The sequence below is a fragment of the Dipodomys merriami genome, unplaced genomic scaffold, assembly GCF_024711535.1.
Source record: "Dipodomys merriami isolate MVZ:Mamm:240054 unplaced genomic scaffold, mDipMer1.0.p SCAF_2974, whole genome shotgun sequence".
NCBI lineage: Eukaryota > Metazoa > Chordata > Mammalia > Rodentia > Heteromyidae > Dipodomys > Dipodomys merriami.
The window spans coordinates 4891-27101 of NW_027204464.1; the positions used below are offsets into that span (position 1 = coordinate 4891).

General features: G+C 43.2%; 1 protein-coding gene across 5 annotated transcripts; it reads right to left on the reverse strand.

Annotated features, from left to right (window-relative positions):
• Positions 1 to 2939: 2939 nt before the first annotated feature.
• LOC138839200 (integrator complex subunit 14-like) lies at positions 2940 to 17430 on the reverse strand. 5 transcript variants are annotated; one of them, XR_011375906.1, is made up of 9 exons: positions 17335 to 17430; positions 14378 to 14661; positions 11714 to 11821; positions 9231 to 9386; positions 7394 to 7512; positions 6785 to 6927; positions 6146 to 6339; positions 5237 to 5284; positions 2943 to 4815 (listed from the first exon to the last, which is right to left on the reverse strand). XR_011375906.1 is itself a non-coding variant. In XM_070038829.1 (7 exons), exons 2-7 carry the CDS (start codon positions 14597 to 14599, stop codon positions 6329 to 6331), a joined length of 759 nt encoding a protein of 252 aa, XP_069894930.1. In that variant the 5' UTR covers positions 14600 to 14661; positions 17335 to 17430; the 3' UTR covers positions 5901 to 6328. The 5 variants fall into 5 exon arrangements, 1 of the variants encoding a protein (XP_069894930.1); XR_011375908.1 differs by lacking the exon at positions 17335 to 17430 and adding an exon at positions 17267 to 17284; XR_011375907.1 differs by lacking the exon at positions 17335 to 17430 and adding an exon at positions 17058 to 17076.
• Between the last annotated feature and the right edge of the window lie 4781 nt (positions 17431 to 22211).

Here is a 22211-nt window from a genome sequence, read left to right on the forward strand (position 1 = left end):
ATTCTATGAAGCCATCATAACCCTCATCCCAAAACCAGGCAGGGACTCATCAAAGAAAGAGAACTATAGACCCATTTCTTTGATGAACATTGATGCAAAACTTCTCAACAAAATTTTGGCCAATCGACTTCAACAATTCATCCAAAAAATCATACACCATGATCAAACAGGATTCATTTCAGGGATGCAAAGCTGGTTCAATATACGCAAATCAATTAATATTATTCATCACATCAACAGGAGCAAGAATAAGAACCACATGGTTATCTCAATAGATGCAGAAAAAGCATTTGACAAGATCCAACACCCCTTTATGATGAAGGTTCTGGAAAAATTAGGAATCCATGGAACATTCCTCAATACAATAAAGGCTGTATATGACAAACCTACAGCCAGCATTATACTCAATGGTGAAAAACTAAAGCCATTTCCTCTTAACTCAGGAACAAGACAAGGATGCCCACTCTCTCCACTTCTCTTCAATCTAGTACTAGAATGCCTAGCTACAGCAATAAGACAAGATGCAGACATAAAGGGGATCCAAATAGGGAAAGAAGAAATAAAACTCTCCCTCTTTGCAGATGACATGATCTTGTATTTAAAGAATCCCATAGACTCCACTCCCAAATTACTCAAGCTGATTCAAAACTTTGGCAAAGTAGCAGGTTATAAAATTAACCCCCAAAAATCAATGGCTTTTCTATATGCCAACAATGAGAAAAGTGTGGCTGAAATTAGGAAAGCAACTCCATTTGTAATTGCCCCACAAAAAATAAAATACCTAGGAATTAACTTAACCAAAGAAGTGAAGGACCTCTATGATGAAAACTTTAAAATCTTGAAAAAGGAAATCAACACAGAACTTAAAAAATGGCAAAACCTCCCATGCTCCTGGATTGGCAAGATTAACATCGTGAAAATGGCAATACTTCCCAAGGCTATCTACAAATTCAACGCGATACCTATCAAAATTCCACCCTCATTCTTCAAGGAAATAGAGGAGGCAATCCAAAAATTCATATGGAACAATAAAAGACCCCGAATAGCAAAAACGCTCCTCAACGGAAAGAACACTGCTGGAGGAATATCAATACCAAATTTCAAACTCTACTATAAAGCCATAGTAATCAAAACAGCTTGGTATTGGCATAAGAACAGACCTCAGGACCAATGGAATAGAATTGAAAACCCAGAAATGAACCTACAGACCTATAGCCATCTAATCTTCGATAAGGAAGCTAAAACAATAGAATGGAAGAAAGACAGCCTCTTCAGTAAATGGTGCTGGCAAAATTGGTTAACTACATGTAGAAAACTAAAGCTAGATCCTTATATATCACCCTGTACCAGAATCAACTCCAAATGGATCAAAGACCTTGAAGTCAAAGCAGACACTCTGAAAACATTACAGGATGGAATAGGAGAAACCCTAGGTCTCCTTGGCTCAGGTCGAAATTTTCTGAATAGAGACCCGGAAGCACAACAAATCAAAGAAAGGTTGGACAAATGGGATTGCATAAGATTGCAGAGCTTCTGCAGGGCAAATGACATAGCTGGCAAGATCAATAGAAAGCCCACCGATTGGGAGAAGATCTTTACTAGCCATACAATGGACAAGGGTCTCATATCTAAAATATACTTGGAACTCAAAAAATTAAACCACCCAACAACAAATCCTCAAAGAATCAACTGCCCAATAAATAAGTGGGCGAAAGACTTAAAGAGAAGCTTCTCTGAAGAAGAAACAAGGATGGCCAATAGACACATGAAGAAATGTTCAACATCCCTAGCCATAAAAGAAATGCAAATCAAAACAACATTGAGATATCACCTCACTCCAGTTAGAACAGCAAAAATCAAGAACTCTAACAACAACAGATGCTGGAGGGGATGTGGACAGAAAGGAACCTTACTTCATTGTTGGTGGGAATGTAAACTTGTTCAACCACTTTGGAAAGCAGTATGGAGGTACCTCAGAAGACTTCACATAGATCTCCCCTATGATCCAGCAATCCCACTTTTGGGCATTTACCCAAATGTTTACAAACAAGACCACACTAAAGCTACCAGCACAACTATGTTTATTGCAGCATTATTTACCATAGCTAAGATATGGAACCAACCCAGATGCCCCTCAGTAGATGAATGGATCAAGAAAATGTGGTATATATACACAATGGAATTCTATGCCTCCATCAGAAAGAATGACATTTCCCCATTTGTTAGGAAATGGAAAGGTTTGGAAAAAATTATATTAAGTGAAGTAAGCCAGGCCCAAAGAAGCATAGGTCCCATGGTTTCCCTTATTTGCAATATCTAGTATAGGTATGAGTCAAGCAGAAAAGGTCAGATAATGTGATGTTAGGAAAATGAACCCTAAAATATGTATTTTAATGTTTTCGTTTCTTTCATGCATGTGTTTCTAACGCATTTATAAGATTATTTCTTTGTTGCTTTGTATGTCCCTCCCCCACAGTGTAACCCCCGCTTTCACTATATTTGATGTCAGTATAACATGTGGAGGAGATGGGGACAAACAAGTCGTTTAAGGATTCAGGTGGACCTGTTGCAACAATGAGAAGTACAAAATGTCATGTCAAAACCAGCTTTACAATGTCGGTGGGGGGGGGGGTATAATTGGGTGGGGGGAGGGGGGTAAAATTGGGTGGGGGGAGGGGGGAGGCGGGGAAGGGAAGTGAAGGGTAAACAAAGGAGGAGGCTGCAATGCTTGGTAAGAAATGTATGCATTATCCTGCCCATGTAATTGTAGCCCCCCTGTACAGTATGTTCTCAAATAAAATAAAATACAATTAAAAAAAAAAAAAAAAAAAAAAAAAAAAAAAAAGAAGTGTGCAGCTCTACCACCAGATTTACAAAACAACAATTATATAAATAGTTCTTGAAACACCAGTAGAAATGCAGAAGTCATGTACCATATCTTAGAGGTATGCATGATGGAGACCTCACATTTTATATAAACTTGAATCCCTAGACTCAGATTGTAAAGCTAATGGTGTAGTACTTCAGTCGCTTGTATATGTCTGGGTTCCAGACTCAAACAACAACAAACAATACTCCAGGATCTTCAATTGTCTCAGGCTGACAAAATTCTTTTCTTGTCACATTGAAGGCAGGCTTCAAACCTTTGCTATGAAACATTTATGTGATTTCTTAGAAAATCAGGTTTCAAAAAGATTCCTGACTGGATGCTGTGGATCTCGCCTGTACTGCTAGCTAGTCAGGAGTCTAAATCCGAGGATCATGGTTCAAAGCCAGATCAAGCGGGAAAGTCCATGAGACTCTTCTCTCCAATTAAGCACCAAAAAATGGAAGGGGAGCCGTGACTGTAAGTGGAAGCGCATTAGCCTTGTGCAGAAAAGAGCTCAGAGACAGTGCCCACAGCATGAGTTCAAACTCCACAACCAAACGGAGAGAGGAAAAGGGAGAGACAGAGACAGAGACAGACAGAAAAAAAAACCAGAGAGACAGAGAGAGAGACAGAAACAGACAGAGACAGACAGAAATAGAGACAGAGACAGACAAACACAGAAAGAAAGACAGGAAGACTGAGAAATCCCTGACAACTCCATTTAGAAAAATGTATATGGATATCTTAGATGTATATCCTATTCTTCCATGATTCCCTACATAGTACCACCTCATCCTGATCCACATTTGGCTACCTGGAATCTATTGGGTGTTTCATAAATTATTCCACATGCTCCCATAGAACATAAACAGGCCCATACCTACCCACCAATTGTTTAAAAGTCTGGCCTTATTGCTTATATATGTAATATTCCCATTTGTATGTTTTTGTTTCCATGGTTTAAAGCTACCATTGCCCACATTTCATGTCTACATGTTTCATCTTTTGTGCCAGTAGTGGAATTTGAACTCACGGCCTTGAGCTCTTGCTTATTTTTTGTTCAATGCTTAAACATGTAACTTGAGCCATGCTATGAGTTCCTGACTTTTGCTGGCTCATTGGATAAGTCTTTCAGAGTTGTCAACAAGGGCTGATTTGAACCTTGAGGAAGTATAGGGCATTCTTGAAGCTACAATTATTGAGATGGGCCAGGACACCTGGCATGTCTTTGTCCCTCTGGCTAAGTCTTCTGTCTTCTATTGATGATGGCTTTTACCTATTTCCTTTGTATATTGTCAAACAGTTTTCCCCCAAAGTAACGTTTTGGTGGTATTTTGAGGTGAAATGTCCTTACATATTTGCACAGAGCAAAATGGGGGTGCGTACAGACATGAATTCACTAATGGAAGAAAGTCCCACATACAGAACATTTAGCCTGGCATTTGTCTCAATAGACAGAACAACTTTCAAGAACATCTGGTTTGCCATGTCCTAGAACTTTAGTAATGGCCTGATCACCCCATGCAGGCATGGGTTAGGCTCCTTGCCACTCACAGTGCACTAACAGTTCCCTTCATAGCCAGTAAGTGTTGTTGGACAGCTCCAGGTCACTCTTCTGCCTTTACTCAGGACTCATGTGTCTGGGACATCAGAATGTATAAGAAAACAAACCAGGCAATTAGGCTCATCCCTAGAGGCCCAGGTGCCATCCCTACTCACAAGCTCTGAGGTGACCACACAGGGACTTCTTCCTCTCTTTCTTGGTCTCTTTCTTCCCGGTCTCCTCCAGCTCATCGAGAAGAATGTGGAGGTGGAGGACCAGGTCCGAGGAGGGCATGTGGAGCATGGCATAGTGGGTAAGTTCTTTCACTGGGTGTCGGTTCTGGGGCTCTCGGAAATCTGCAGGATAGCAGTCCATCCACATGGTGAAGATGGAACAAACGGTGCTGTGGGCAGATTGGTGACAGGAAGAGTGAGTGCCTGCCCTCTCTCTCCTGGGCCTCCAATAGCCCCTTTCTGCAAGGACTGCTATATGAACACTTGCATGTTGGGAAGCAGGAGGAGATTCCTGCACGCAGAGTGATCTTTACGAGCCACGACTAGAAGCTTCTGAAAGATAATTCTCCAATATTCTCACCGGGATAGGTAACAAGAAGGAACTGATTTTGTACACAGCCCTCCCTGTCATCCCTGAGAGTCCACAACCACACCACAACTGTGTTCTCTGCCACCACTCCAATCCCAAGCCTCTGCCCCTAGTGGAAAGTACAAGTGGTGTGCAAAGGAGAAATCTTTAGTTGGATTCAGAAGCCTCAAAGATACCATTTTACAAGAAGGGGCCTTTTCGATGTGCCACAGTCCACTTACTTCTTTACTTGTTCATCTTCCTCGGAGTTACGGCCCGGGAATCTGTACCTATGGGAGCACAGGAGGAAGTCACCTCTCAGCTTCTCCTTTTCTGCCCACACAGGACACATATGGGATGGGCTCATTCCCAGATGGGAATGGAATCTGACACATAAACAAGTGAGATATGTCTATACAGTTCAGTGAAAATTCTTCTATGAGAGGTATACGCATTTGGTCCAAGGAAAATGTGCCAGTGGCTAATACCTCAAATTCTAGCTCATCAGGAACATGAGATCTCAGGTGCACAGTCTGATCAGACATTAGTCAGTAAAAGTCTAAAGAAACTAATTTTTGAAGACCAGAATAGCACCTATGGTTCAAATGCTGTAGTGGTATCTCTGAGCACCAAAGAAACAGCAATCAGGCCCTGAGTTCAGGTTGCAGGACTGGCACACACACAAAATCATAAAAGCTTCAGGAGTTATAAATATGTAAAGCCAACATAATCCCTCCCTGAGGTCTCTGAGGTGATTCAGCCTCCAGTTCACCCGTCTTCCCACACCTAGCCTTTCCTGGGTCTACATTATTCACAGACATCCAATTCCCAATGAAACCTTATTTACTCATGGGAAATGTGATTTCCTAGAACCTCACCTAGGTGAGGGCAGAAGTTGGGTGCCTCTGGCACATGCCTGTAATCCTAGCCCCTCAGTAAGCAAGCTTCTGAGGTTCCAGTAGCTTTTCTGGGAAATGTACTGGGCAGACCATACTAAGAAAGTAGGCAGGGGGTGCACTTCTTTGTCTCATGCCAAGCTCCTGTGAGAAGACCCCCATGAAATCAACAGGTTCAGAGGGGTGCCAAGTATTCCACAACTCAGCAAGGAGGGGCTGAACAGACCAAGATGCGAAGGAAGGGGGAACACTCACTTTTTAAACACAATATCCAGCACTTGCTGCATTGTCCCCCACAGTCTATAATTGTGGAGGTAGTTTCCAACATAGAAGAGATTGCCTTTCTGGTAGGCAGGGACCAGGTTCATCACCAGCATGTCCAGCAGGCCTGCCTCCGGGCTCCATATATTGCGTGGCACATTCAGGGTCAGGCCTGACTCATTGGCACACTAAGGTGGGTAAAAGAATCAGAAAAAATGATGGAAATGAGAACACTTCCAAATGAGTAATTGTGATAGAGTGGATTGAAAACTATGCAGAAAACATTATCTCAGTATAGACAAATCACCTAAGAAGGTTCTCCTCTGGACTGCATGAAGCCCTGGGTTTGATTCCTCAGTATCACATAAACAGAAAAAGTCTGAAGTGGTGCTGTGGCTCAAGTGGTAGAGGGCTAGCCTTGAGCAAAAGAGGCTCAGGGACAATGCCCAGGCCCTGAGTTCAAGCCCCCAGGACCAGCAAAAAAGAAAAAAAAATCAAGGGCTGATGACACTAGCAGCTCCCTGTGAGAATACAAGATTCTTTCCAACCCTCCTAGATGGGGAGAAAGTAAGTCACAAGTGAAAAGAGGGCAGAGAAAAGAGGAAGGCCAGGAGGGAATTTTTCATGCATTACCTGTCTTAATGACTTTTGGGATAGGATCGATTTCTTCATCTACAATGAATGGCTCTGGCCTGGGGAAGACCTGGACGTCAGCGGTCAGGTGGCCACACTTGAGCACAGCATGGAAAGGCGAATATGCCAGGTCTATCAGCTTTCTAGAAGATGATCATGACTTGTTAAGGGAGGAAGAGTTCACATGTGGTACACATAAAAGGACTGTACACATGAAAGTAACATTTCAAGATGTAAAGGTGGTTAAACCTTCGCACTGATTCCAAAACTAAATCTACTTGTGAAACGGAAAACATTTTGATGTTTTTACAGAGGAAATTTCAATTGAGAGAGAAACCCCAGAGCAAGTTAAACTTGGGAACAGCTGAGTCTTTTTAAAGCATGACCACCTTATTTTACCTGAGAAACGGGCAACTGTGGGAAAATGGACTCACACTGTTAGAAATAATACAGTAACTGAGAGGTCGCCGAAATAGCTCAGTTGGGAGAACGTTAGACTGAAGAAATGATACAGTAACTGTTCTTCTTGGTTGTCAAATGATAATATCAGATTGTAAAGAAGCCCCCACCCCCGACCCCTCAAAAAACAACTTTAAGGCATATACTCACCCAAACATAGACTGCACGTTTTTCAAGCACAGGGGGCCATCAATAGTAAAAATTTGCCCTTCACCATTGTTGAGGTCTATGAGACGTTCAAGGCATTCCAGGAAATCGGTGCTCTGAAGCTACAAAGCAAGAGAGGACACCTTTAAAGTAGAACAAATCACCACATCACTACCAGCACACCAAGGCCACAGCCACTGTAACAAAATGGGCAATAAACGGTTTGTTTGTTTGTTCTTTTGGTTCTGGTACTGGGGCTTAAACTCAAGGCCTTATACTTTTTTTTTTGTCAGTTGCAGGGCTTTAACTCAGGGCTTGAATGCTGTCCCTGAGCCTCTATGTATTCAAAGCTACTGCTCTACCACTTCAGCCTAGAGCTACTTGCAGTTTTTTTGAGTCGTTAATTGGAGATAAGAGTCTCAAGTCTCAAGTGGAGCCACAGCTCCACTTGCAGCTTTTTTGGGAGTTTTGGTAGATAAGAGTCTCATGGACTTTCCTGCCCAGGCTGGCTTTGAACCATGATCTTCAGATCTCAGCCTCCTGAGTAGCTAGGATTACGGGTGTTGAGTCCGTGAGATGATTTTCTTAACAGTCAATATCAGAAGGAAGTAACTACAGGGGCTGGGAAGGTGGCTCAGTGGTAGAGCGATTGCCTTGCATGCATGAGGCCCTGGGTTCGATTCCTCAGCACCACATAAGCAAAAAGAAAAAAGCCGGAAGTGGTGCTGTGGCTCAAGTGGTAGAGTGCTAGCCTTGAGCTGAAGAGCTGAGGGACAGCGCCCAGGCCCAGAGTTTAGGCCCCACGACCGCACCCCCACCCCCCCAAAAAAAATACAAATAAAGAAGGAAGGAACACAACAATTGTTCTGTGTGTGTGCCAGTTCCTGGGCTCAATTCCAGAGCCTAGGTGTTGTCCTTGAGCTTTTTGCTCAAGGCTAGCACTCTACCACTTGAGCCACAACTCCACTTCCAGATTTTTTTGTAGTTTAGTGGAGATACTGAGTCTCATGGACCTTCTTACCTCAACTACTGCAATCTGCCTCAAGGTTACAAGAGGTACTTTATTCATACGTAGTTCTGCAGATTCTCAGGAGACCACAGTTAGTAGCCATACAGCATCTTCCCTACAACCTGTTCCTGGCATGGTTTGGCAAGAGCCATCAATTATCAGCATTTTATAGAGAGAAAAACTGAGGTAAAGTGAAATAATTCCTGACTCAATGGAAAAGCAGGAAGTATTTAATAAAACACATCAGAAGCCAGGTGCTGGTGGCTCATGCCTGTAATCCTAGCTACTCAGGAGGTTGAGAGCTGAGGATGGCAGTTTGAGCTGAGGATGGCAGTTTGAAGCCAAGCCTGAGTAGTAAAATCTGTGAGATCTTCAGCTCCACTAAACTACCAAAAAAGCTAGAAGTGGAGCTGTGGCTCAAAATGGTAGAGTGCTAGTCTTGAGCAAAAAGCTCAGGGACAGCATCCAGGCTTTGATTTTAAGCCCCAATACCAGCACCTCAACAAACAAACAAAAAGACCTATGTTCCCCCGTTCCAAACCCTCCTCCCCAAAACAGAAAAAACCTAAAGTATACCTCTGTCAACATTTCTGGAGGAATGGACAGAAAAAAAAGACCATCTCAACCCTTCATGGTCATCAGCAGAATGGGCATCTCCAGCTATACTCTCGGAGAGGTGAGTGTTGTTATGTCAAAGAGCATGTGAAATCAAGTCTTTTCAAAGCTAAATGATATACCGTACGCAAGAGTGTTCATTGAATATACTGAAAAATAAACCGAGCCCTGGGATTTACCTAACCCATCTAAAAAGCAGTTAGCAGAAGGCATTACCTCTTCCAGGTTTGCCATGCACATGATGTATATCTTAGACGGGAAAGGGAAAGGCAGCGGGAACCTGTTGCTGTCGCTCCTTTGATTGTGTGTCGCTAGGGAATGTCTCAGGGACCCTCTACCAATGCCGAGACAGCCGTCCGTCACCAGAACGACCTGTGTGCAGAGGACAAGTATCCATTAAGCCACATGCCCAACAGCTCCACCCAGGTTTGCTTTCACTGCCACAGGAATGTGCAGGGAGCTTTGTGGGGTGATGGGTATGGTCTAGGTCTTACTTGTAGTAAGGATATATATACATACATGCTTCCATTTGTGAAAATCTAGCAAACTGTGTGATTTATTTGTTTGTTTATGTGCCGGTCTTGGGGCTTGAACTCAGGGCCTGGGCTCTATTTGTGAACTATTTTGCTCAAGACTGGTGTTCTTCCACTAGAGCCACACCTCTACTTTTGCCTTTTTACTGGTTAGATGGAGATAAAAGTCTCACAGACTTTCCTGCCCAGGCTAGCATCAAACCATGAGCTTCAGATCTCTGCCTCTTGAGTAGGTAGGATTAAAAGCATGAGCCCCTGATGCCTGGCTTATTTTTTTTAATTGTCTTTATTTTCTCTTGTCAGTCATGGTACTTGAACTCAGGGCCTGGGTGCTATCCCTGAGCTCTTTTTGCTCAAGGCTAGCACTCTACCACTTTGAGTCACAATTGCACTTCTGGTTTTCTGATGGTTAATTAGAGATAAGAGCCTCATAGACTTTCTTGCTGGGCTGACTTTGAACCTGGATCCTCAGATCTCAGCCTTCTAAGTAACTTGGATTATACATGTGAGCCACTGGCCCACAGCTAAAATTATCTTTAACTGGTTATACCACAGAGTTTTAATTCAACGTCAACTGATATGTAGAATACACTTTGATCAGTGTCAACCTTTCTATCATTTTTCTATGTACTCCAAACTTATCCATCTGAAGTTTTCTAGTCCCAGTTTCAATATGTACATTGAATATTATGACTGTTTGTGTCTACCATTCTTTCTCTCTCTCTCTGCTCTCCTTAACATCCATCCTCATAGACAAAACCAAATCATGTATTTTGAATTTATGCATTTAAGACAAAAATGCAGGTACTAGAGCTTGAACACAGGGCCTGGGTACTGTCCCTTAGCTTTTTCTGCTCAAGGCTAGCACTCTCCCATTTGGCCCACAATTCTACTACCAACTTTTTAGTGTTTAACTGGAGATGAGAGTTTCATCTTTCCTGCCTGGGTTGGCTTTCAATGGAGATCCGCAAATCCAGTCTTCTGAGTAGCTAGGATTACAGGCGTGAGCCACTGGTGTCCCACAAGAGCAAGTCTTTATGATACTCTTCACTTTTTAGACAACTCAGTTGAGATGGTTAGAAATTTGCTGAATAACTGCTACACTGAGATAATGAAGAATAGACACTATTGTTCCGTGTTTACAATTCTACCACACAAAATTATAATCCGTCCTTCAGTGAATAGTTATAAATTCTACTGTGAGCCTTTTGTCTTTCTATAAACAATATAAATTTTCAGTACATCAATTTACCAGGAAAATACTTTCCTCGACGCATAGGTCTGCTTTCTGAACACATTAGTATGACTTAAATTCGTGTGATACGATTACAGTGATTTAATGCCTTCTTTAAAAACTGTACAAATAGTGTAAAATGTAGTTTGTGGAGTTATAACGTAGGCGGTTAGAGCCTGAGGAAAATCAACACTACAGTGGTTAATGATTTGTATGTTTTGCACATGTGCTCATGCATGTGTACATGCACTCCTAGTAGCTTAACCTCAGGGTCTGGGTGTTGTCCCTGAGTCTCTCTGTGCTCAAGGCTAGCACTCTACCACTTGAGCTACAGCACCACTTCTGGCTTTTTCTGTTGATGTGGTATTGAGGAATCGTCCCCAGGGCTTCATGCAGCCTAGGCAAACACTCTTCCACTAAACCACATTCCCTAGCCCGTTTTTAGCTTTTTCATTCAAGGCTAGTGCTCCATCACTTGAGCCACAGCTCCACATCTGGCTTTTTGCTACTTAACTGGAGACAAGTGTCTCACGGACTTTCTAGCCTCAGCTAGCTTCAAACTGAGATCCTCAGATCTCAGCCTCTTGAATACCTAAGATTTACAGGCCAGTTTGGGGGGTCTATATTTTCTCTTCCTTTTTTCTTTCTTGCTGGTGCCAGTCCTGGAGCTTGAACTCAGACCCTGTGCATTGTCCCTGAGCTTTTTTGGCTCAAGGCTAGCACTCTACCACTTGAGTCATAACTCTACTTTTTTTTTTTCTTTTTGGGTTAATTGGAGATAAGAGGCTCATATACTTTCCTGCCTGGGCTGGCTTTGACCAGCAATCCTTGGATTTCAGCCTCCTTAGTAGCTAGGGTTACAGGTGTGAGCCACTAGTGCCTGGCTCGTTAATGATATTAACTAAGGACATTGAAAAAAAACTAAGCATTACCTGGCAAGGGATCGCACCGCCCCATTCTTGCTGAACAATGTTACAGACACCAACCAGTGCGGACTCTAGGCATGTCTTGTCGTAATCGTCCATGTTACTCAGTGCTTCCTTATTGGGCGAGAAAAAAATTGCTCATTATTCTCTGCTGTTTTGTTATTAGAAACAATATAAACTGTACGAAGTCTGAGTATCATACAGCAAACACTGAGTTTCTGTAAGCCCCAAAGCATAGGTTCCAGAAAACACACACACACACACACACACACACACACACACACACACACACACACACACACACACACACACACACACACACACACACACACACACACACACACACACAAACACAGCAAAACAGACTTCCTCAACTGTAATGGACAATGAAATAAGCTTTAAGTAATGACCAAAATGTATGGACCATTAACCATAATCTGCTAAACACATTCTCTGCACTTTACATGGATTTAATCATCCTACCATTGTTCACCCTACTTTTAAATGAGGAATTTTTTTTGGGGGGGGCCCGATCATAGGGCCTGAACTCTGGGCCTGGGCGCTGTCCCTCAGCTCTTCAGCTTAAGGCTAACGCTCTACCACTTGAGCCACAGTGCCACTTTCAGCTTTTTTTTCTTTTGCTTATGTGGTGCTGAGGAAGCGAACCCAGGGCCTCTGGCATGCAAGGCATGCGCTCTACCACTGAGACACCTTCCCAGCCCTAAATGAGGAAATTTTTAAGAAGTGGCCTGACTCCAGAGCTTCTGCTTTTACCTCTTACACCTCATTCATTACATTGCAATTCTCTAAATTTTAGAACTGCTAAACACCAAAAAAATCTTTAGCTAAATAACTTATAAGAAAACCAGTACAAGCAGAGTGGGGTGGCTTACGCCTGTAATCCTAACTTTTTGAGAGGCAGAGATTGGGAAATTGCTGTTAAGAGGCTGGCCCGGGGAGAAAATTCACAAGACTCTACTTCAACCAAAGACTACGTGTGGTAGCACACACCTGTTATCCCCACTGACATGGGGAAGCACAAGTGGAAGGATCAAAGCCCAAACCATCCAGGGCATAAACTGAGACTATAATCTGAAAATACCCAGTACAAAAAAGGGTTGGAAGTATGACTCATGTGGTAGAGCATCTACCTTCCAAGCATGAGGTCCTGAATTCAAGACTCAGTAACACCAAAAGAGTCCACCAGTATAGTACGATTAAAAAAATTTTTAAGTCTCATAAAGATGCAAGATAATAAAAGGAAAGCTTTAATAAAAATTAGTAAGAATTCAGCCGGGCGCCAGTGGCTCATGCCTGCAATCCTAGCTACTCAGGAGGCTGAGATCTGAGGATTGCGGTTCAAAGCCAGCAGGGGCAGGAAAGTCCATGAAACTCTTATCTCCAATAAACCACCAGAAAACCAGAAGTGGCGCTGTAGCTCAAGTGGTAGAGCACTAGCCTTGAGCTGAAGAACTGAGGAACAGTGCTCAGGCCCAGAGTTCAAGGCCCACGACAGACAACAACAAAAAAATTACTAAGAATTCAAACTGCATTAATCCTGCATTTCCAAATTGCCCAACAATTATTTAATTGCTCAGTTTAATTTCAGAAACACTTATTGTCTACTCACTGGCCAAGACACTGTGCTAAGAACTATAGGAGATATTAATGGTTTAAAGACATCTGGCTAGCTCATAGAACTCATAAATATTATAGATCACGACAGACAACTTGCCCCATGAAATTAGAATGTGTTTGTGATTTTAACTAAGCATCACTATCTCGAAATACAGTGAAATTTGGAAAATTATGTAATCACTTAATCACAATAAAGAATTTGAAAAAAAAAAAGACATCTGGCTTATCTCAGAAAAATATCTTTGAAAGACAATACCTATTAAGATTTTAAAATGACAACATTGAGCTGGGTACTAGTAGCTCATTCCTGTAATCCTAGCTACTCAGGAGGCTGAGATCTAACGACATTTGACACCACCTTGGGCAGGAAAGTCCATGAGACTCTTATCTCAATCAACCAGCAAAAAAGTTGGAAGTGGAGCTATGGCTCAAGTGGTAGAGTGCCAACCTTGAGCAAAAATTTCAAGGATAACGCCCAGGTCCTGAATTCAAGCCCCAGGATGGAAAAAAGGAAGAAAAAGATAAAAAATAATATCTTGGCATCAATAATATCTAAGCATCATTCTGAACTTTCTAGAAGAAATTGTGTGTGTGTGTGTGTCTTTTAATAAGGGCTATTTTTCATTACCTTAAAATTGTATGAGAAAGTAGAAAACAGCAGAATGGCAAAAAATGTTGAATTTAGGGACTGAAGCATGGTATGCTGAAATCTTCACCTTTCCTAAGAATTCCAGAAAATGGACATGACCTTTCTCTGCTTATGTGGTGCTGAGGAATCGAACCCAGGGCCTCATGAATGCGAGGCAAGCACTTTACCAGTGAGCCACCTTCGCAGCCCCCATGACCTCTTTCTCTACCTCATAGCTTTACAAAAGAAAGGCCTAGGACCTATTGGTTATGCATTATGCTTTATAGCTGTGCATGTTAAGTGCCTGTATATTTAGTATTAAATAATTCTAAGGTCTAAAATCAGTACACTATTATCATACTGCTTTCTTTCCAATCAACTTGGGTCTTTATTCCTTTTTGTACCTGCAGGGTGTTATAATCTCTTGTGAAGGGGACCATCAGCTCCCAAAGCGATGAGAAAACCACTAATGCTGTGAATTCAAGCTTGTAGTTTGTGGCCATGTGCTCAAACAGCATTGTCAACCCATGGGCTGCAAGGTGCTTCCGCTGGTATTCCTCAGACCCCTCGATTGACACAGGCCGAGTCATGGAGAGGGACACGTCCATCACCACCACTGTTGGCATGGTGAACAGAATCCAAGCGAGCCCAGTCAGAATGCAGACAACAAGCTACAAATAGTGAAATGCTGTGGGGAAAAAAAAAGAAGTGTCACAGAAGGAAAGCAGTATCTTTTCACCATAACTGTAACCAATTTTCCAGAAATAAGGCAAGGTGACCCCTATATAGGTCAATCTGCAGAGAATTCTGGGAGAAAGAAGACAGAAGACAGCAGCCTAATTCACTGGGAAGACCACTCCCAGACACACTCAAAACACACTATCTACACCTGTGAATCAAGGGCTACCTTATTACCAGTGGGAAAAAGCATTAAAGGTAGGCCTTACTTCCAACTTTCAATTTTTATATAAAATATGTATTTATTTATATAAATATACATATATACTTACATATATACATTTATGTATATATACATATATAGAGGGGGGGAAGAGAGAGAGATACACACACACACACACACACACACACACACACACACACACACACACACACACACACACACACACACACACACACACACTATAGCTTAATGCTGGTGGCCTGTAATACTAGATACTCAGGAAGCTAAGGTCAGAGGCTTTCATTTTGGAGCCAGTCTGCTCATCAGTCATGAACCAGCAAGTTGAGGGAAAGCATGAAGCCCTGAATACAAGCCCCAATAGCAGCCTCAAAGTAAAATTAAATAAATATATAAATAAAATGTAATTTGGCTCTTGTGAACCACTATGTTCTAAGTTTCCAACAGCTCCCTTATAATTTGAATTTTACAATTTCACACATCCGTGCTTGGGCATTGTACCAGCAAGCAGTCTGGCTATTGTTCAACATTTTGAAATGAATTCCAAAAAACAAACAGTGAACATTAACCTTGTATAATGTTTTTACATCTACCTAAAGTCTTCCACAATTGTATAGGACACAAGCAATGTGAATATGGAGTTGTACGAAGTATACACATATAGTCCTATAACCCACTTTTCTTAGTTATGTATTTTTTTTTTAGCTGGGTCATTTATTTGTAACTACATGCTATTTCATTGTGTCAACAGACTACAGTTTCTCTCTCCTTTCCTTCCCTTTGCCCTTCTTTCCTTTCCTTTCCGTGGTAGAGCTTGAATTCAGGGCCTGGCGCTGTCCCTGAGCTTTTTCACTTAAGCCTAGAGTTCTACCACTTTGAGCCATAGCCACTCTTCTGGTTTTCTGGTACTTCATTGGAGATGAGTCTCACAGACTTTCCTGCCTGGGCTAGCTTTGAACCTTGATCATGAGATCTCAGCCTCCTGAGTAGTTAGGATTACAAGTGTGAGCCACCGGCGCCAGGCTCCTGGGCTGGCTTTGAACTCTTCAGATCTCAGCCTCCTAAGTAGCTAGGATTATAGGCTTGAGCTACTGGTGCCCAGCACACTATAGTTTCTTAACAAAGGATCAACAAATTGTATCCACATTAGTGGGTCTCTGTATTTGTTATTTCTTTATTTTTGTGCATAGGATTATTTTAAATTTTGTGAGTGTGCCAGTACTAAGATGGGAATCTCTAGGATTCCATCTAGGTTGGATTTGAGATGTGATCCTCTAGGTCTCAGCCTGCTAAGTAACTAGAATTAAACCTGACTGACAACAATGTTTTAAACAGGGGGTTTAGGAACACAGGTTAAACAGCAAAAGCGGTTCTTTTTTTAAAACCACATAATAGACATAGATATGTTTCAAATAGGAGTTCAGATTTCCACATCAATAGGTTAACCAGAAAAAAAAATTCACTCCTGAGAAGTCCCAAATGTTTAACTAGTTTGATAGAAAAATTTAAATTTGTCTCCCTCATCTCTGCCTCATTAAAGTTGTTTGTTCAACATAACCCTGTTAAAAATGTCGTAGCAGCACCGCTTTAAACAGCCCTGCTGCCCTGCTGCTTCGCTCTTCAGTCATGTTCTCTGTGTGTGACAGAACACGGTGTTGGATGGATGCTTGAAGAAAAGTGATTGAAGTGTCTCAGCAGCTCTACAGAACAACCTCCAGCTAAGGCCTGCATCAGCGGCTCACGCTGGTAATCTTTTTTTTTTTTTTCACGCTGGTAATCTTATCAGGAGGCTGAGAGGTGAAGATGGTGGTTCGAAGCCAGGCCTGCCAGGAATCCTAGTCCTTGAGATTTTCTTTTTTTTTAAATCTCCATTAACCTACCAAAGAACACGGGATGTGCAAGTGTGGCTCCAGTGGTAGGGCGCTAGCCTTGAGCTCAGGGACGGGCTCAGGCCCTGAGTTCAAGGCCCCAGAACCAGCGCTAGAACAAAACCAAACCCCTCAGGGGGCGAGCCTCAAAGCGTGGGCCTCGTCTGAGTGTCGCAGCCGCCGCGGAGGCCGCAGCTACCTGTCAGCCTTCTCCCGGGCAGACGTCTGGCTGCAAATGTGCTTCCATACGGACGGCGACGGGAGGTGCCCTCCCCCCCCCAACAACCGACAATCAACCTCTAAAATCAGCGAAAAGAATCCGAGACCGGGAAGTCCCTCCTGAGGAAAGCGGGGAGAGAGGGGCCTAAAACGGGGCGAAACGGGGCTGTTCACACAGCGCTCGGCAGTCCCGGGTCGCGGAGCGCAGGGACCCCGGGAATGGCGCCCCAGAGCCGGCGCGGGGAGGCCGCGATGGCCGGGCGCTGGGCCTGCGCGGCTCTTCTCACCTCACCCTTCGCCTGTATCCCTGCTACCGATTAAACGCGACCCTCAGGCCGCCGCCGCCTCCACTCACCCCAAGCCCATCGCCGGCCACAATCCGTCCGCTTCAACTTTCCGCCCGGGCGCCACAACCGAACTATAAGGGCCGCGGGACCACAAGGAGCCCAGCACCATCGGCGTCGGGAGAGGAGCAGACCCGGCTTCCGGGGCGGGAGGGGCGGGACTTCAGGCTGGGCGGGGAGGGGCGGGGCTGTGGCTCGGCTGGGCCACTAGGGAAGGCGTCCTCCCCAGCTCCTCTCCGCGGGGCGGGTAGGGGCGGGGTTAGGGGCGGGGTGGAGAGGCCCCACCCTCTTCCTCCCACAGCCCTGGGAACACAAAGCCCTCTGGAAGGCCTTAGACACTAGTTTATTTTATCTAGTGACACAGGACCCAGGGCACCAGAAAATTGGAAGGGAAGCTGTGACTCAAAGTAGGAGGGTATTAGCCTTGGGAAAAAAGAGCTCAGAGACAGTGCCCACATGAGTTAAAGCTCCACGACCAAACACAGACAGACAGACAGAGAGAAATCCCTCATAACTCCATTCAGAAAATGTATCTGGATATCGAAGATGTTTTTCCTATTCTTTCACAATTCACTACAGAGTACCACATCATCCTGATCCGCATTTGGCTAGCTGGAATCTATTTGGTGTTCTATAAATCATTCCACATGCTCCCATAGAACATGAACAGCCACACCCCCACTCACCAATGGGTTATTCTACAGTTAAGCCAATCATATCTCCATACCATCTCCATGGTCAGCTGCATCATCTTTTCAAATATAGCTGTATATGGTTTCAATAATGCACACATGGACCACCCACATAAAATGCTTTGATTCATGAAGAAAAAAATCTGCTTTGCTTTAACACATATTTTAGAAATGGTCCTTATCTCCAGAGCATTTTTGAAGAAAAAAAAGGCAGAATGGAACCATGAAACTTGGAATATATGACTAGGAATTATCTCATTTAACTAAAAAGAAATAAACCCTACCCTTAAACATATGGAAAACTCATTAAGCCATTGAGAAATGTGTGTAATGCATAGGTTCTTTGGCATGTCGGCACTGGGTCTTTAATGCAGTGCCTTAGCATTATTGCTGAGCTTTTCTGCTCAAGGCTAGCATCTACCCATTGAGCCAAACATCACTGGTCCTTGAGATACATGGGATTAACATTATAGGGTATTTCACAAAAGAGAGTTACACACAGTCTCAAAAGAGGCTCATTTTAGTGACTCATTTTAGTGTTCAGGTTGAAGTAGGTGGAGATAGAAAAATAATACTACATGTCCTGATCCCCAGAGAGACAAGACTCAGCCTTAGCATAGCAGCTGTTGTCTGCAGGCTTCTTTGCTGTTTTCTTATGCAGGTAGTGGGTCATGAATTTCCTGCTCTCACTTCAGTTGTTTCTGCTCTTGGCTGGTGCTCTGCCACTTGAGCAGTTCTTTCTTTTTGAGGGTTAGAGATATTTTGAGTTTCTAGTATTAAGAGCAATTAATCATTCAAACCCAGCATTGTGCCTATTTGATGAAATTGATGGCCAGGAGTTGATGTGTGCGGGGAAACTACATTTCTTTTTTCTATTTCATATTTGGACCTAATGTATAAGTCTGGCCTTTTTGCTTAAACTAATATGTAATTTTCCCATTTCTATACATCTCTTTTCCCTTGGATTAAAGCTACCATTGCATACATTCCAGGATTAGATGTCTTTATCTTTTGTGCCAGTAGTGGAGTTTGAACTCAGGGCCTTGAGCTCTTGCTTATTTCTTGTTCAGTGCTTAAACATACAACTTGAACAATGCTACAAGTTCCTGACTTTTGCTGGCTCAGTGAATAAGTCTTTCACATTTGTCTATGGGGGCTGATTTGAACCTCCTTCCTGAGGAAGGACAGGGCAGTCTGGAAGATAGAATAATTGCGATGAGCCAGGACACCTGCCATGTCCTCTGAGTAAGTCCCTCTGAGTAAGTGTTCTTTCTTCCACTGATGATGGCTTTTACTTTTCAGTATACCTAATGCCGATGTATTTTGTCCACTACTTTTCCCCCAATATAGCTTTTCATGTCATTTTGCGGTGAAATTTTCTTACATATTTGCACAGAGTAAAATGGGTGTGCAAACAGACTTGAATTCACTAATGGAAGAAGGTCATCCATTCAGTACATTTAGCCTGGTATTTGTCTCAATAGACATAACAACTTGCAAGGACATCTGGTTTGCTATGTCCTAGAATTTTAGTAGTGGCCCCATCACCCCATGCAGACATGGACTGGGTTCCTTGCCATCCACAGTGTTTTGAGTAGTTCCCTGGATAGCCAGAAAGGGCTCTTGGACAGCTCCAGGTCACTGTGTTTTGCCCCCACTTAGGACCCAGGTGTCTGGGACATCAGATTGTACATTTATTTTATTTTATTTTATTTTTGTTTTTTTTGTGGGTCGTGGGGCTTGAACTCTGGGCCTGGGCGCTGTCCCTCAGCTCTTCAGCTCAAGGCGAGCGCTCTACCACTTGAGCTACAGCGCCACTTCTGGTTTTCTGGTGGTTTACTGGAGATAGGAGTCTCACCGTCTCTCCTGCCTGGGCTGGCTGTGAACCGCGATCCTCAGATCTCAGCCTCCTGTATAGCAAGGATTACAGGCGAGAGCCACCAGCGCCTGGCCAGATTGTACATTTAAAAACCCACAATATTGGGACTGGGAAGGTAGCTCAGTGGTAGAGCACTTGCCTTGCATGCATGAGGCCCTGGGTTCTATTCCTCAGCACCACATAAGCAAAAAAGAAAAAAGCCAGAAGTGGTACTGTGTGGCTCAAGTGGTAGAGCGCTAGCCTTGAGCTGAAGAGCTGAGGGACAGTGCCCAGGCCCAGAGTTCAGGCCCACGACTTGATCAAAAAAAAAAAAAAACCCACAGTATTTAGGATCCATAAATTGTACAACATACACAAACATATTTTAATAAATTTAGAAGAATAAAAAGAATGAACATTTTACAACAATCAGGACAAAAAGAAAAAGAGAGATATCCCCAGGGAGAGGGGAAAGAAGCTCTAAGTCTAGGTCGGCTTCTAAGTTGCCTTCAAACATAAATTCTGCCTCAGAATCCTCCAAGGGATCTGCCTCCTCATGAATGATTGGAGTTGCTCCTGCAATTGCCGGAGAGGCAGATTCTAACTTCTCTGTTGGAGACTGGCTATGCTGCAGTAGGACAGATTTGTCCAGATGTTCAGTGAGGACAGATTCACTTTCCTGAGCTGCATCTAAGGTTTGGACCTCAGTTATTGGTTCACCTGAGCACAGACTGGGGACATTTTCCATCAGCCCCACGTGTGCTACTCCCTCCAGCACACCAGGGGGAGTGCTGATTTGACCCTTTTTGAGCTGATCTGGACTGACTGTGAAAGTCAGAAGAAGACAATCACTATTACCTTCTTCTTTCTTTGGGGTCCCTACAGGTTCAGCTCTGTCACATGTGGGGTTCACAACCAGTGTCTTATCCACAGGACTCACAACCCGTTGGGGCCTCACTGCAAATGCATGCAACCCCTCTACATGCACATGCTTTGTGGAGTCCAGTGATGGCTCCAGATCTCCATCCATCACCATCCCTGACATCACCGACGGCTTCTTTCTTAGGAGGTCAGGAGAAGCTGCTCTATGGCGGCCAAAGCCTGAGAAAGAGAAATAGGTAAAGGAGTTTGACAGTGGATTCAGGATGTGCACGTGGAGTTCAATTTCCATGAGGCTCTAATGGAGGAAGCTGTACAAGTTTACTTTGGACTGAACACTGATGAGAAGGTAAGGTCTTTCCCAACAGTGGATAAGCCCAAGTGCTTTCACCAATAGAACAAACACTGCCTGGCAGAGAATATGATACAAAGGCATTCTTACAACCTGGGGTTAATAAGGGCTCTCGGGCAATTAGGACCATCCCTAGAAGCCCAGGAGCCATCCCTACTCACAAGCTCTGAGGTGACCACACAGGGACTTCTTCCTCTGTTTCTTGGTCTCATTCTTCCCGGTCATTCTTCCACGTGCTGCTTCAGAGGAGATGAGGCCTTGTCTCAAAATCTAAGGCCTTGGGGTTGAGAGTTCCTGAAACTCAGAACCCAGATTCGTAAGTCACAAAGATCACAGGCCTCTACCTCAGGTGGCCAGCTCACAGCGCCTTTTTCATACTGAGTTTGCTGAATTTCCTTACGTTCACTTTGTAAATACACATACACACACACTCACACACACTCAAATATATATTAATCTATTTTAATCAATGGTATATGTACACACAATATATATTTATATATTGATAATCAATGTTCTATAAGCATTTTGCCCAAAAATGTTTTAGTACACAGGTATTACTCTGTGACTTGGGTTTTGCCTGGGGTGTTTGTTTACAATTATTTTTCAGACCAATTGGTGAGTTTTGGCCTCCGGCTGGCATTCAATTTCAAGTTCCTCACTTCTGTCTTTCCAGTTGCTCTGATTGATTAGAAGTGTGCAGCTCTACCACCAGATTTACAAAACAACACTTATATAAATAGCATCGTTTTCAAAACACCAATAGAAATGCAGAAGTTATGTACCATATCTCAGAGGTATGCATGATGGAGAGCTAACATTTTATATAAACTTGAATCCCTAGACTCAGATTGTAAAGCTAATGGTGTAGTACTTCAGTCGCTTGTATATGTCTGGGTTCCAGACTCAAACAACAACAAACAATACTCCAGGATCTTCAATTGTCTCAGGCTGACAAAATTCTTTTCTTGTCACATTGAAGTCAGACTTCAAACCTTTGCTATGAAATATTTATGTGATTTCTTAGAAAATCAGGTTTAAAAAAGATTCCTGACTGGATGCTGTGGATCTCTCCTTTGCTGCTAGCTAGTCAAGAGGCTAAATCCA

Excerpts from the sequence above, each read along its gene's own strand:
- LOC138839200 (XM_070038829.1), bottom strand. The coding sequence starts at position 14,599 with ATGCCAACAGTGGTGGTGATGGACGTGTCCCTCTCCATGACTCGGCCT. Across the intron at positions 9,387-11,713 it reads GCGGTGCGATCCCTTGCCAG|GTCGTTCTGGTGACGGACGG; the intron begins GTAATGCTTAGT and ends CTCTGCACACAG. Across the intron at positions 7,513-9,230 it reads GCATGGCAAACCTGGAAGAG|CTTCAGAGCACCGATTTCCT; the intron begins GTAATGCCTTCT and ends CTTGCTTTGTAG.